The sequence below is a fragment of the Chiloscyllium plagiosum genome, chromosome 31, assembly GCF_004010195.1.
Source record: "Chiloscyllium plagiosum isolate BGI_BamShark_2017 chromosome 31, ASM401019v2, whole genome shotgun sequence".
NCBI lineage: Eukaryota > Metazoa > Chordata > Chondrichthyes > Orectolobiformes > Hemiscylliidae > Chiloscyllium > Chiloscyllium plagiosum.
Window position 1 is genome coordinate 40233107 of NC_057740.1, and position 16780 is coordinate 40249886.

The window sequence follows — 16780 nt, forward strand, 5'->3', positions numbered from 1 at the left end:
GGAAGCCACATCTCCTGATTGCTTACCTTATAGCACAGGTAACTCTGGTACATTCAATAAACGAAAAGAAACCTTTCTGCTCTATCTGACATGAACTGCAAAGAGGGCTCCTGGGGTGTACATATTATTTTTGTGGAATAATCATTCATATTTACAGGGCTCTGGGGAAAGAGCAGGGGAGTTAGATCAGTCAGATGGCTTGACAAAGAACCAGCACTAGATGAGTGGGACAAATAGTCACTTCCTGGGCTTTATCATTTCACGGTTGTATGAGATGTGCAAACTAAGTTGTATGACTTAATAACTATAAAACCAACTGGAGAAATGTTTGCAATGAAAATTAACTTGAGAAATGTATCATAGAATCATAATGGTCAGAAGGATTATATAGAGCTAGGAATATAGTGCATGGAACTGTGTAAATGTTTGACAAGGAAGGCAATTAGTCAAGGAATTATAATAGAGGATATAATGTTAGGCCAATGATTTGAATATTTTGCTTGATGTCACCTGGAGGTGTAAATGGAAACCTTTCAGAACTCAGCTTGAGGGAACTCTGGATAAGATAGAATCCAGCCTATTGTTCATTGGTTTTAAAAGACTGGAAGTTGATTGAATGAACAGATTTTTAAAAAACTCTTTCTCACGTTTTAATGTCCTCTGGGAAGCTCTTGCTTCTAAGGTTGAAGGTAGTGGCTTTATGTCATTTTCCTCAGTTGTGCACAGAGTCCAGTCAGCAGTGATAACTGAGTGGAATATAATCAGAGATTCAGTTGATGACCTGAAGCAGAGAGTGGAGAAAGATATATAACAGAGATGGGTCTGGGGGTCCTTTATAAAGGAGGTGAAAATATGAGGTTGAAAGTTCAGGGTCAGCATGAACAAACAGTCTCATTTGGCCTGAGGAAGTGGCGAAAGAAGAGGAATGGAATTGTTGAAGAGAGTAAGGAGTTTGGCAGGGACCAAAGACAACATCCTCCCCCCTGCTCCAACATTGATTATAATCTGAGTTGGATGATCAGCTGCTTTTCCCCCCTTTTCCCTGCTTTCCCCACTTTCCCCCATATTCTTTCTTCCATTTATCTCCAAGTGCTATATCCAACTCCTTGAAATCACAGAATGTCTTGTCCTTCAATGTTTTCTGTGGTCATGAATTCCACAGGCTCACTCCTCTCTGGGTGAAGAAGCTTCTCCTTATCTCTGTCCTAAATAGTTTATGTTGTATCCTTAGACTGACCCCTAGTTCTGGGTTCCCCCACAATCAGCAATATCTTTCCTGTAGGCAAAAGTGAGTCCTGCAGGTACAGTCATAGAGATGTACAGCATGGAAACAGACCCTTCGGTCCAACCCGTCCATGCCGACCAGATATCCCAACCAATCTAGTCCCTGCACTCGGCCCATATCCCTCCAAATCCTTCCTATTCATATACCCATCCAAATGCCTCTTAAATGTTGCAATTGTACCAGCCTCCACCACATCCTCTGGCAGCTCATTCCATAGACGTACCACCCTCTGCGTGAAAAAGTTGCCCCATAGGTCTCTTTTATATCTTTCCCCTCTCACCCTAAACCTATGCCCTCTAGTTCTGGACTCCCCAACCCCAGGGAACCAGAGTTTAGATTAGAGTGGTGCTGGAAAAGCACAGCAGGTCAGGCAGCATCTGAGAAGCAGGAAAATCGATGTTTCAGGCAAAAGCCCTTCAGGAATGGATGCACTCTAATCTAATATCTTTCCTGCATCTATCCTATGTGGTCCTGTTAGAATTTTATAGGTTTATTTGAGATTTCCTTCCTTCTGAACTCTGATATATATAAAGGTCTAATAGATTCAGCCTCTCTTCATGTCAGCCTTTCCATCCTGGAATCAGTCTGGTCAACTTTTGCTGCATTCCGTCTGCAGTAAGAACATCCTCCCTCCGATAAGGAGACCAAAACTGCAAACAATATTCCAGGTGTTGTCTCACCAAAGCATTGTACAATTGCAGCAAGACATTTTTGCTCCAGTACTTGAATCCTCTTGTTATGAAGGCTAAAGGTGATTTGCTGCCTTGACTGTCTCCTGTACGTGCATGCTAACATTAAGCAACTGGTGTCTGAGGACACTCAGGACTCATTGCACATTCCCTTCTCTCAATTTGTAGCCATTTGGGAAATTTGCTGCCTTGTTTTGACTATTTATTTATCCAAATTAGACTGCATCCGCCATGTATTTACCCACTCACTCAGCCTGTTCAAATCACACTGAAGCATCTGTGCAACCTCCCCACAGCTCATCCTTCCCTCTGTACATTTGAAGACATTACATTGAGGTACCTAACATACCTCTTGGGTTAGTAAATTTGTGGACGACACTAAGGTCGGTACAGTTGTGGATGATGCTGTAGGTTACAGAGGAACATAGAGGGCTGAGAGGTGGCAAATGGAGTTTAATGCAGAAAAGTGTGAGATGATTCACTTTGGAAGGAGTAATAGGAATGCAGAGTACTGGGCAAATGGTAAGATTCTTGGTAATGTAGATGATCAGAGAGATCTTGGTGTCCATGTGCATAGATCCCTCAAAATTGCCACCTACGTTAAGAAGGCATACAATGTGTTAGCTTTTATTAGAGGGATCAGTTTTCGAAACCATGAAGTCGTGCTGCAGCTGTACAAAACTCTGCATGCAGTTCTGGTCACCGCTTTATAGGAAGGATATGGAAGCTTTGGAAAGGGTTCTAGCAAATCTCCTGATTTACTAGAATGTTGCCTGGTATGGCAGGAAAGTCTTACGAGGAAAGGTTGTGGGACTTGAGGCTGTTTTTGTTAGAGAGAAGGTTGAGAAGTGACTTAATTGAGACACGTAAGATAATCAGAGGGTTAGATTGGGTGGACAGGCTAGCCTTTTTCCTCTGATGGTGACAGCTAGCTTAAAGGGGTATAGCTTCAAATTGAGGGGTGATAGATGTAGAACAGATGTCAGACATGGTTTCTTTACTCAGAGTAGTAGGGGCGTGGAATGCACTGTTTGCAACAGTTGTAGACTTGCCAACTTCATAGGCATTTAAATGGTCATTAGATAGACATATGGACAAGAATGAAATAGTGTCAGTTAGATGGGCTTCGGATTGGATTCACAGGGCAGTACAACATCAAGGGCCAGTACTGTGCTGTATTGTTTTATGTTCTATGTTCTATGTTCGAACTTGCCTTTGTCACTCAGACCATTTAGTTGAGGAGTTGGGGTGTCATGTTGTGATTGTACAGGACACTAATGAGACTTTTTCTGGAGTATTGTGGGCAGTTTCTGGTTGCCTATTATAGGAAGGATATTATTAAATTTGAGAGGGTTCAGAAAAGATTTACCGGGATGTTGCCAGGAGTGGAAGATTTGAGTTATAAAGAGAGGCTGGATTGACTGGGACGTTTTTCACTGGAATGTAGAAGGTTGAAGGATAATTTTATTGGGATGCCTGGTCAGCACAGAGGAATTAGACTGAAGGATCTGTTTCCATGCTATACAACTTTATGACTCCATAGGAGCAGGGGCTGGAGAATTCAATGTTGGAGATTTCTCCAGCAGTAGTAAGTTGCAACTGACGTGTTCATTCTTTCTTCCAGTTCTCATCCAGCTCTCAAAACCTATACTGTTTCAGCTGCACATTTATTTTGACTCTGGAATTTTCTTTTTTTTGTACAGTGATGGGTAGGAGGGGCTTCCACTCATCAAGTCATAGAGTCGTACAGCCGGAAATAGACCTTTCGGCCCAACACATCCGTGCAGGCCAGGTTTCCTAAACTGAACTAGTCCCCCTTTGCCAATGTTTGAGCCATATCCCTCTTAACATTTCCTATCCATGTCCTTGTCCTCATTATACTCAGGGTTGGGTCAGATTACCCTGCACAATTACATTCTTTCAAGCTCATTAAAAATCCATCACAGTAAAACTTCAAATTCTATGGAAATTCTGTCACTGGCTGGGACTTTCCAGCAGCCAATATCTTGGTGCCATATTTAAAAGACATTGGAGAGTAATCAGTCCCTGCAACCCAAAAGTGTCACTCAATGGCCTACATGTGACTCCAGACTCTCAGCAATGCGGTTCACTCTGAACCGCTCTCTGGGTAATTAGGGATGGGCAATAAATGCTGCCTAGCCAGTGATGCCCTCATCCTGTGAATGAATAAAGAAAAAAAAGTTTCTGAACACACAAGTTTCCCAGCTTTTGACGAACAAAATTGTACCTGTGAACGTAACCCCAGCAGGCTGAGGTTTAGAGAGCACTCATGACATAAAGATCATATTCCTGATCAAGAGTCAAATCAGTTGAAAGGTTCTGGGAACTAAATTGCAGAACTATAATCGATCATTGGATGGTGATAAAAATTCAATTGCCCAATTAACCTTCCCCTACCTGTGCTTCTAAAAACTTCAGGCCTTAACTTTAATGGGTTCTGTGTCTAAACAAAAAACAACTACATTTGAGGACATGTTGCAAAACAAAGTGGACACTACAATTAAATACCACCAAACATGTTAGATTGACCCCCCAATAGAAAAAAAACAGTGAAACTTGTGACTGATCCACACTGGTCTGACTTGTCTTGTACACCTCAGAACAGAGCTCCAGCATGTTCATTTCCGAATATTACTGGTCTTTCTATTGTATTTCTTTCCCTCTGAGGATGCAAATACTTATAATCTACAGTTATAAATTTGTTTTACAGGAGTTTTTGCACAACTTATGTTTATTTAATAAAAATGAAAAGAATAGTTGGTGGGTATTTGAAGGAAAACCAGGTTACTTGCTGTGTAGCCAACAATTACAATTGACAAGCGTTTAAATGAAATAAAATGTAAACCCTCCCTTCCTCTTCATCGTAGAAGGAAAGAAATTCATAAAACAGAAGATTAACTGGAATGTGCGCGGGTAAAACTCTTCCGTCTCTGTTTCCAAGTGGATAGGAACGAATCCTCTCCGCTGCCATAGTAACGGGGGATTTATCATGGTGTGAGACACGGAGGAACTGCAGGGTTGAGGTAGGCGGGAGGGAAGAGTAAGCTTGATATTTATGATTATAATTATACTTTAAATTTAGATGCTGTTAGCACACCAATTGGATTTTTAAAATCGTTAACTGCATGAGCAATCTGTTAAATAATTTAATGTATTGGTTATAAGAAACTAAAATCCTTTTTGTTTTGGTTTAGAAGGTGGGTATTTAAGGATGTTCCTGCTGTTCTACCCAGACACCAGGCAGGGCTTTCCCTTCTTAGCCCGAGTTTACTGGTGTGGCAACGTGTGATACTCTATTCAGTTACCCTTTGTCAGGGAGCAGGCTAACTTCAAACATAGAGAAGGAAGAGAAGCAATTGTCAAATTGGGACTATCCTTTCATTGGGGGGGGGCTCAGCCTCCTGAATCACATATACTCTTGGGAGAGGCAGGAAAATAAGATTTGAGCTGAATTTATTAATTGTTAAAATAATTTGAAACCATTATGCCCCCAGGGTGACCATGCAGCACACAAACATTCCTTGCTTTATTTCATCATATCAGCATAATCCTTCGTTATCAGGCTTTCCCTAAAATACCACAATATTTGTTTCAAACAGCTCCATATTCTTCTGCCAAAGGGCAGAATATTCTACCTGAATTACCTGTTTGTTTTATGAGTGTCTATCATATATTCAGTCTCAACCACAAGAGGAAACATCTCAATGTTAACCCTAGTGTAATTTTAAATATCTCTATCACATCACACATTTCTCTTTTCTGGAGAAAACTAATCAAAAATCTAATTTTTCTGAACACTGTAACCTTTGAGAGACAAGAATAGCCCCAAGTCCATGTAATTCAAGTTAACCTGCAACTTATTTCTTAGAAAGAGAAGTTAAGTTTACAGAAGAATGGCGAGCAGGCGGATTACTCAGGAGACTTTTGATTCTGTGGTGCAAGAAAATATAACTGAGTTTCAAATGGACCCAGAAGAGGCTCTGAGTGAAGCGATACAACAGTTTGAGTCACAAGGTGGGTGAAGTTTTGAATATTCACAGGGAAGAGTTCACACAAGGCATACTGCATTAATGCATGATGAGATTAGCATGATGGTATTGTTACTGGAATGTAAATCACAAATTTGATCAGGGACATATGTTCAAATCCTACCTTAAAATCTGACAGAACTTAAATCCAATAAATCTAAAATGCTGATTTATTTTGCAAACATGAATCTGCTGGATTGTTGTAAAAACCCACGCTTCTATCCCCACTAATGTCCTTCAGGGAGGAAATCTGTCGGTCTGACCTGCATGTGATTAGAGATGTACAACAATGCTGTTGACCCTTAACTTGGAGATGACTTAGTAAGACTTTCAATTGTATTAAACTAGTACAGAAAGTGTTGTGTGTGTACTTGCACCAAGTGGATAGCAGAAGGTGGCTTGCCATCACCTTGCCAAGGGCAATTAGGAATGGGCAACATGCTCTTGCCTGAAATGCTCATGTCCCAAGAATGGCTAAAAAGAAGCGTTGGGTCCTGTTGCACTAACATGATTGAGTAAAGCAACTAACAGAACTGGAAATGTTTAATTTCCATTTGGATCTGTTTCACTTTCTCTGTAGGTGTTGATCTCATCAATATAGTGAAGGCTGTCCGGAATTCAACTACAGAAGCCAGTGGTCAGAAGCACATTGTTCTGCAGGTGATAGCAATATGTGGGAGGCTGTATGGCTGTGATGTAGTTTTTCAAAATCTCTGTTTGTAATTCTTCTTAAATTGAAGCTCTCAATTAGTAAACATGTTTCTGTGATGTCTATCTTTTAAGGCTTAATTACACTTGTTTGGAAACTGTTCACCTCATCAGATGATGCATCTTCTATGTTCTTAGTCCCCTTTAAACTAAAGATCTGACCATCAGCCAATATCTTTTGCTGAAATTATCAGCAACTCCATTTCCACAGATACTATTTACCTCCCCTTCAAAAATGATGTTTTCACCCCACCTAAAAGCTCCACCTTTAGCACTTCCTAATTACTGCTTTATCTCTAATTTTTGTTTCTTGAGTCCTTGACAACTCCCCTCTTTCTCCAGTTTCTGGACAAGTCTTTTTAGGTCTACTTCTGCTCTGGTCATTGCTCTAAGACTGTTGTGTTCCAAGTCACCAATGCCATTCTTATGACAGTGACTGGGTACCTAATTCCTCCTTGTCCTCCATGATGTTCCATGTGTTCTTTAGCACATTTCATTTTCTTTCACTGCTTGTTTTCTGTTACACTGACCTTGTTTACTTATACTTCCACACTATCACATTGTAATCAGTGATCTGCTATATTTTCTGTTTTCCTCCCTGCATCAATTTCTTGGGCACGCTCATAGGTTCCTCTCCTATTTCTCATCCATATATTGTCCACTTGACGACAACTTTCTCAGCCTGCTGTCCATATACGAACAAACCAATTTTGCCAGTCAAATGTTTATCCAGCATTAACTTGCATTTCTATGAATTTTCAATCATAATCCTGTCTTGCTGGAAGCAGACAATAGGAAATTCTGTACAGTATATCTGTTCCTTTGCCTTAATACTGTCCCACGCCCGGTGCCACAGTGATGCAAAGTCTAGTTCAAGTTGTCACTTTTTTGGTTGGCTGGTGATATTTTGATACATGTCCCCCAGAGGGAGGGAGACATAAGATGGGAGTAGCAAAATAATTCATACCTTGAATCCCATCAGTCCACCAAGTTGCTTAAGTTCCTGTACTTTTGACATGGATTTTCAGCAACAGCCATCCAAAGAGACTGAGACATTGAGCGAAATATTTTTGAAATGACAGGGTGGACATAGCTCTCATTGAGCCTCATTCATGTGTCTTCCCTGTGCTCGCTATGTGCACATCAACTTTAGCTCGCAGTTGAACAATACCTTAATCGTGGTTTTAAGATTTTTTTTACTATCCTTGGCCTTATATATTGCCGTAATCCCCTACAACTCGACAACTGTTTGAGATCTCTGCCCATGCAAAGCACTTTTGGATGGTTTACCACCCACTATGTAAACACAAGTTATTGGCATAGCAAATGATTTACTTGTCTTTTTAGGCCCTTGATGAGCTTCGTAGCGCCCTGGATCTCATGGCTGTGGATGAAATGGGGGATCACCTGACTAACTTCAGTGAGCAATGCAGCCTCGACTTTGCTCACCGTCATCTGGCAGCCGAAAAGTCGGCCTATCCCACAGTCCTTTCTTCCTGTAAACAGCTGATGTCAAATGTACCCTATCTGCTGAAGGGAATCCAGGCCTTGGGCAATCTGTTGGACGGTCAACCGGATCTCCTCGACCAGGAGGGCCAACAGCTCCTCCTGGAGATCTTGCGGCAGCACCGGGACCATGCAGCCCTGAACGCAATGACCATTCGCACCATCCGTCACAGCTGTCTGAAACATGAGCAGAACCGCCAAGACCTGGTGCAACTTGGGGTCTTGGCATTGCTGACTGGTGCTATTGTGAACCATGGTAATCAGGCAGATGTGATCAGAGAGGCGGGGAGAGCCCTGAGGGTCATGACCTATGATGACGATATCAGAGTGCCCTTTGGGCGTGCTCACGATCACGCCAAACTGATAGTTATGGAGAACGATGGACTTCGGATAATCATTGAAGCCGCAAAAGGTAGGGGACAGAACTGTGTTGGGGAGCTCTATCCTAATGTGGTAATATTGTTGATGACATGCAAAAGTTGAAAGATTATAACCATCAGCAAAGGTTGAACTGACTGGGGCTTTTTTCCCAAAGAAAGCAAAGTTTGAGTGGTGGCCTCATACAAGTCTTTAAAATAATGGAAGGAGATTATGGGATAAGATCATGATAGGTTGTTTCCAGTTGTTGGGGAGACCAGAATTGGGGTACTGTAATTAAATCCAATCAGAACTTTGGGAGAAAAGTCTTTATCTAGAGAGTGGTAAGGTTGGGGAACTTATACAGTCATAATGTCATAGAGATGTACAGCATGGAAACAGACCCTTCGGTCCAACCCATCCATGCCGACCAGATATCCCAACCCAATCTAGTCCCACCTGCTGCACCCGGCCCATATCCCTCCAAACCCTTCCTATTCATATACCCATCCAAATGCCTCTTAAATGTTGCAATTATACCAGCCTCCACTACATCCTCTGGCAGCTCATTCCATACATGTACCACCCTCTGTGTGAAAAAGTTGCCCCTTAGGTCTCTTTTATATCTTTCCCCTCTCACCCTAAACCTATGCCCTCTAGTTCTGGACTCCCCAACCCCAGGGACGAGACCTTGCCTATTTATCCTATCCATGCCCCTCATAATTTTGTAAACCTTTATAAGGTCACCCCTCAGAATCCGACGCTTCATGGAAAATAGCCCCAGCCTGTTCAGCCTCTCCCTGTAGCTCAAATCCTCCAACCCTGGCAACATCCTTGTAAATCTTTTCTGAACCCTTTCAAGTTTCACAACATCTTTCCGATAGGTAGGAGACCAGAATTGCACGCAATATTCCAACCATGGCCTAACCAATGTCTTGTACAGCCGCAACATCACCTCCCAACTCCTGCATTCAATACTCTGACCAATGCAGGAAAGCATACCAAATGCCTTCTTCACTATCCTAAGTACCTGCAACTCCACTTTCAAGGAGCTATGAAACTGCACTCCAAGGTCTCTTTGTTCAGCAACGCTCCCTAAGACCTTACCATTAAGTGTATAAGTCCTGCTAAGATTTGCTTTCCCAAAATGCAGCACCTCGCATTTATCTGAATTAAACTCCATCTGCCACCTCTCTGCCCATTGGCCCATCTGGTCCAGATCCTGTTGTAATCTAAGGTAACCCTCTTCGCTGTCCACTACACCTCCAATTTTGGTGTCATCTGCAAACTTACTAACTGTACCTCTTATGCTCGCATCCAAATCATTTATGTAAATGACAAAAAGTAAGAGGACCCAGCACTGATCCTTGTGGCATTCCACTGGTCTCAGGCCTCCAGTCTGAAAAAGAACCCTCTACCACCATCCTCTGCCTTCTACCTTTGAGCCAGTTCTATATCCAAATGGCTAGTTCTCCCTGTATTCCATGAGATCAAACCTTGCTAATCAGTCTCCAATGGGGAACATTGTCGAATGCCTTACTGAAGTCCATATAGATCACATCTACTGCTCTGCCCTCATCAATCTTCTTTGTTACTTCTTCAAAAAACTCAACCAAGTTTGTGAGACATGGTTTCCCACGCACAAAGCCATGTTGACTATCTGTAATCAGACTTTGCCTTTCCAAATACATGTACATCCTGTCCCTCAGGATTCCCTCCAACAACTTGCCCACCACTGAGGTCAGGCTCACCGGTCTATAGTTCCCTGGCTTGTCTTTACTGCCCTTCTTAAAAGGTGGCACCACGTTTGCCAACCTCCAGTCTTCCGGCACCTCACTTGTGACTATCGATGAATCAAATAGCTCAGCAAGAGCCCCAGCAATCACTTCTCTAGCTTCCCACAGAGTTCTTGGGTACACCTGATCAGGTCCTGGGGATTTATACACCTTTAACCGTTTCAAGACATCCAGCACTTCCTCCTCTGTAATCTGGACATTTTGCAAGATGTCACCATCTATTTCCCTACAGTCTACATCTTCCATATCCTTTTCCACAGTAAGTACTGATGCAAATATTCATTTAGTATCTCCCCCATTTTCTGTGGCTCCAGATAAAGGCTGCCTTGCTGATCTTTTAGGGGCCCTATTCTCCCCCTAGTGACCCTTTTGTTCTTAATATATTTGTAAAAACCCTTTGGATTCTCCTTAATTCTACTTGCCAACGCTATCTTATGTCCCCATTTTGCCCTCCTGCTTTCCCTCTTAAGTATACTCCTACTGCCTTTATACTCTTCTAAGGATTCACTCTATCTATCCTGTCTATACCTGACATATGCTTCCTTCTTTTTCTTAACCAAACCCTCAATTTCTTTAGTCATCCAGCATTCCCTATACCTACCAGCCTTCCCTTTCACCCTGACAGGAATATACTTTCTCTGGATTCTTGTTATCTCATTTCTGAAGGCTTCCCATTTTCCAGCCGTCCCTTTACCTGCGAACATCTGCCTCCAATCAGCTTTTGAAAGTTCTTGCCTAATACCGTCAAAATTGGCCTTTCTCCAATTTAGAACTTCAACTTTTGATCTGGTTTACCCTTTTCCATCACTATTTTAAAACGAATAGAATTATGGTCGCTGGCCCCAAAGTGCTCCCCCACTGACACCTCAGCCACCTGCCCTGCCTTATTTCCCAAGAGTAGGTCAAGTTTTGCACCTTCTCTAGTAGGTACATCCACATTCTGAATCAGAAAATTGTCTGGTACACACTTAAGAAATACCTCTCCATCTAAACCTTTAACACTATGGCAGTGCCAGTCGATGTTTGGAAAGTTAAAATCCCATACCATAACTACCCTATTATTCTTACAGATAGCTGAGATCTCCTTACAAGTTTGTTTCTCAATTTCCCTCTGACTATTGGGGGGTCTATATAATACAATCCCAATAAGGTTATCATCCCTTTCTTATTTCTCAGTTCCACCCTAATAACTTCCCTGGATGTATTTCCAGGAATATCCTCCCTCAGCGCAGCTGTAATGCGCTATCCCTTATCAAAAATGCCACTCCCCCTCCTCTCTTGCCTCCCTTTCTATCCTTCCTGTAGCATTTGTATCCTGGAACATTAAGTTGCCAGTCCTGTCTATCCCTGAGCCATGTTTCTGTAATTGCTATGATATCCCAGTCCCATGTTCCTAACCATGCCCTGAGTTCATCTGCCTTCCCTGTTAGGCCCCTTGCATTGAAATAAATTCAGTTTAATTTATTAATCCTACCTTGTTCCTGCCTGCCCTGACTGTTTGACTCACTTCTGTTCTCAGCTGTACCCGTCTCAGATTGATCTCTTTCCTCACTATCTCCCTGGGTCCCCACCCCTCACCTTACTAGTTTAAATCCTCCCAAGCAGTTCTAGCAAATTTCCCTGCCAGTATATTAGTCCCCTTCCAATTTAGGTGCAATCCGTCCTTCTTGTACAGGTCACTTCTACCCCAAAAGAGTTGCTACAGATTAGAGTGTGGCAGGGAATAACTTAAATGCATTTCAGAAAAAGCTTGATAAACACAGAAGGAAGAAAGGAAATCAAGAGTGTGCTGTAAGGGTTATGTAAAGTAGCACAAAAAAAAGACTCAAATGGAACATAAATGGACCAGTTGGGCTGAAGGGCCTGTTTCCCACCTGTAATTTCTATATGATTTTAACATTACAATCACAGAACCAGCAAGAATATTGTCATTTTATGGAGATTGGAGAGGTTGCCTTTATTAAGGTTGGGGAATTGAATCTGTATCCACGTTTTGCTCTGAATATTTGTGAAATAGAAAAACTGTATACTACATAGAGCTCCAGTAGTGCCTTGTTAAGAGTCCTCCTCAGTTTGGTTATTGTACCTTGGGAATGTTTCTTGGATAGGCTGGACATTTTTCACTGGAGTGTTGGAGATTGAGAGGTGAGCTTATGTTTTGGATCATGGGGGAGAGCAGCCGAAGTCGTGGCCCACGTAGGCACCAACGATGTAGGTAGGAAATGGGCTGGGGATTTAAGACAGAACTTCAGGGAACTAGAGTGGAAGTTTAGTCAAAGAACAAACAAACTTGTTATCTCTGGTTTGTTGCCTGTGCCATATGCTAGTGTGGCGATGAATAGAGAGCAGTTGAACACGTGGCTACAGGGATGGTGCAGGAGGGAAGGTTTCTGATACCTGCATAATTAGGGCTCATTCCGGTGTAGGTGAGGTTTCTACAAACAGGATGGTCTCCACCTGAACCAGAGGAGTACCAATATCCTGTGGGGGAGATTTGCTAATGCTCTTCGGGAGGGTTTAAACTCATTCAGCAGTTGGATGGGGAACTTAAATTGTAGTTCCACTGTCTGGGAGGTTTAGAGTTGTGAGGTCAGAAGTGAGGTTTCGAGGTTGCAAGAGTTCACTGGCAAGCAGCATGGTGGTTTGAAGTGTGTTTACTTCAAGGGCAGGAGCATCTGGAATAAGGTGGGTTGATCTTGCAGCATGGGTTGGTACCTGGGATTTCAGCATTGTGGCCATTTCGGTGACATGGATAGAACAGGGACAGGAATGTTTGTTGCAGGTTCTGGGGTTTAGATGGTTTAGTAAGAACAGAGAAGATGGTAAAGTGGTGGTGGGGGAACGTAGGTTGGCATTGTTAGTCAAGAACAGTCTTACCGTGGCAGAAAGGACATTTGAGGACTCTCCTACTGAGGTATTATGGGCTGAGGTTAGAAACAGGAAAGGAGAGGTCACCCTGTTGGGAGTTTTCTCTAGGCCTCTGAATAGTTCCAGAGAAGTAGAGGAAAGGATTCTCGATAGGAGCAGGAGTAACAGGGTAGTTATTATGGGGGACTTTAACTTTCCAAATACTGACTGGAAATACTATAGTTTGAGTACTTTAGATGGGTCAGTTTTTATCCAATGTGGGCTGGATGGTTTCCTGACACAGTATGTAGACAAGCCAAAAAGCTACATTAGATTTAGTACTGGGTAATGAACCTGGCCAGGCATAAGATTGGAGGTAGGTGAGTACTTTGGTAATAGTGACCACAATTCGGTTATGTTTACCTTAGCAATGGAAAAGGATACATTTATACCACAGTGCAAGAGTTATTGCTGGGGGAAAGGCAATTATGATGCGATTAGGCAAGATTTAGGATGCATAGGATGGGGAAGGAAACTGCAGGCGATGGGTGCAATTGAAACATGGAGCTTATTCAAGGAACTGCTGCTGCGTTGATAAGTATGTACCTGTTCAGACAGGGAGGAAGTGGTTGAGTGAGGGAGACGTGGTTTACCTCAGAAGTTGAATCTCTTGTCAAGAGGAAGGAGGTGGCTTATGTTAAGATGAGACATGAAGTTGGGGTGCTTGAGAGTTACAAGTTAGCTAGGAAAGACCTAAAGAGAGAGCTATGAAGAACCAGGAGGGTATATGAGAAGTTGTTGGCAGATAGGATCAAGGAGACCCCCAAAGCTTTCTACAGGTATATCAAGAATAAAGAATGACTAGAGAAAGATTAGGGCCAATCAAGGATAACAGTGGGAAGTCGTGTGTGGAGTCCGAGGAGATAGGAAAAGCGCTAATTGAATTTTTTTTTTGTCCATATTCACATTGGAAAAAGACAATGTTGTTGAGGAGAATACTGAGATACAGGCTACCACACTGTACAGGATTGAGATTCACAACGAGGAGGTGTTAGCAATTCCGCAAAGTGTGAAAATAGTTAAGTCCCCTGGGCTGCATGGGATTTATCCTAGGATTCTCTGGGAAGCCAGGGAGGAGATTGCAGAGCTTTTGGCTTTGATCTTTGTTGTCATTGTCTACAGGAATAGTGCCAGAAATCTGGGAGGATAGCAAATGTTGTTCCCTCGTTCAAGAAGGGGAGTAGAGACAGCCCTGGTAATTATAGACCTGCGTGCCTTACTTCAGTTGTGGTTAAAGTGTCTGAAAAGGTTATAAGAGATAGAAATTTTCATCATCTAGAGAGGAATAAGTTGATTAGGGATAGTCAACATGGTTTTGTGAAGGGTAGGTTGTGCCTCCCAAACCTTATTGAGTCCTTTGAGAAGGTGACCAAATGGGTGGAAAAGGGTAAAGCTGTTGATGCGGTGTATATGGATTTCAGTAAGGCGTTTGATAAGGTTCCCCACGGTAGGCTATTGCACAAAATACGGAGGCCTGGGCTTAAGGTTGATTTAGTGGTTAGGATCAGAAATTGGCTAGCTGAAAGAAGACAGGGTGGTGGTTGATGGGAAATATTCATCCTGGAGTTCAGTTACGAGTGGTGTACCGCAAGGATCTGTTTTGGTCCACTGTTGTTTGTCATTTTTAGTTTGGGATTATGTTCAGCAGAGATTGGTTAGACAAAAAGCTCTGTTTCTGTGCTGTATGATTCTATGTGCAAAGCATGCCCTGGGCAACTTTGATGTGATCTGTGTGTGTGTGTGTCATTGCTTGAATATGTGCATATGTTAGATTGTCATCTATATTTTGGAATATAACTTATTTAAGATTTGTGTCTGTGTCAGATTTGTCTCCTTCTGACTATGCCTGTTGTCTTTCAGACAAATGGCTATTCAAGAATCAGGATAAGTACTGAGGTCTAGCAAATCTTCTGCATTGAGAAACAGGCGCTATTTCAATCCTGACCTTGTCTGAAACCAGTTGTAGGCAGCCCTACCATCACACCCCTCCCATAATCAGCATAATCCAAGGCTTGCTCATTGATAATGGATTCACTGTCTGAGCCTTCATAACAGTCTATAGAGAGTTTTAAGCTACGGGACAAGATGTGAATGAAGGAAATTATTCTTTTTCCACTCTCATGATAGAATAACATCTTTCCAACCAGTTGAATAAATCTAGCTCTGCATATGCCACAAACTGAACAAGTATTTAACAATGTTTGGATTTACTACTTTTGCCTTGTCTCTTTCAGCTGAATAGGTATACCTCTCCTGAATCAGAACATTGTGGGCTTAAAGACTTGAGTTCAAAATCTAGGTTCATGCTCAAAGTCTTGTACATCAGAGGTGCCTTTTTTCATATGAGGCAATGGCCTAGTGGTATTATCGTTGGACTGTTAATACAGACTGTTATAGGTCATACCAAACTACCTCAAAACATATTAAGATAGTCTAGACCCTAACATTTTCTTGTTGTAAAGGTAAGTTTAAGGCGTTGTGCTCCAGATGCAATTTGATTGGTCAAACTATCAGGCATGAAACAAAACACACTTTATTCAGATATTATAATTAAAATACAAACAAAATGAAATTAAAAGAATTAACTAATTCTATCAAAATGCTTAAGATTGTAAGACATAGCAGAAATTAGGCCATTCACCCCATTGAGTCTGCTTCGCAATTGAGTCAAGGCTGATAAATTTCTCAACCCCATTCTCTCACTTTCTCCCCATATCCCTTAATCCCCTTGACAATGAAGAACCAATCTATCTTCGTCTTAAAATATACTCAATGACCTGGCCTCCACAGCCTTCTGTAGCAATGAATTCCATAGATTCCCCACTCTCTGGCTAAGGAATTTACTCCTTATTTCCATTCAAAAAGGTCTTCCCTTTACTCTGAGGCTGTGTCCTCGGGCCCTAATCTCTCCTACCAATGGAAACATCTTCCCAACATCCACTCTGTCCGAGCCACTCAGTATTCTGTATGTTTCAATTAGATCCCCCCCCCCCCATCCTTCTAAACTCCATTGGGTATAGTCCCCAGAGTCCTCAAATATTCCTGATGTGTTAAGCTTTTCAGTCCTGGGACCATTCTCGTGAAACTCCTCTGAATCCACATCCTTCCTGACATATGGGGCCCAAACCTGTGCATAGAACTTCAAACGTGGTCTGACCAGAATCTTATAGAGCTTCAGAAGTACATCCCTGCTTTTATATTCAAGTCCTCTTAAAATAAATGCCAAAATTGCATTTGCCTTCCTAACAAAAAGCAAAAAAATACACATATTAACTGCTACTAATTAACTGTTCCAATAAAGTAACGTCCCATAAACTCAACCTTGGCAAAGGCAAATTCAGTAGAATAGATTTTCTGACTTGCAATTCTCACATCAGGAAGAGAACCCCAGCTTTTAGCTATAACAGAGAGAGGAATAAGAGCTTCCACATCCCAGTTTCAAGATCCCTGCAACTGCTGCTCAAGGCTAAAACTAAAAAAAAA

The 16780-nt window shown here is 42.1% G+C and overlaps 1 protein-coding gene across 3 annotated transcripts; it reads left to right on the forward strand.

Moving 5' to 3' along the window:
* The first annotated feature begins 4735 nt into the window (after nt 1–4735).
* Nucleotides 4736–9027, forward strand: LOC122565462 (armadillo repeat-containing protein 6-like). Of its 3 annotated transcripts, none has more exons than XM_043721466.1 (4): nt 4736–5035; nt 5864–6009; nt 6604–6683; nt 8079–9027. In XM_043721466.1, exons 2-4 carry the CDS (start codon nt 5889–5891, stop codon nt 8718–8720), a joined length of 843 nt encoding a protein of 280 aa, XP_043577401.1. In that variant the 5' UTR covers nt 4736–5035; nt 5864–5888; the 3' UTR covers nt 8721–9027. The 3 variants fall into 3 exon arrangements, with proteins under 3 accessions (XP_043577401.1, XP_043577399.1, XP_043577400.1); XM_043721464.1 differs by having other exon boundaries at nt 4737–5018; XM_043721465.1 differs by having other exon boundaries at nt 5025–5192.
* The last annotated feature ends 7753 nt before the right edge of the window (nt 9028–16780 follow it).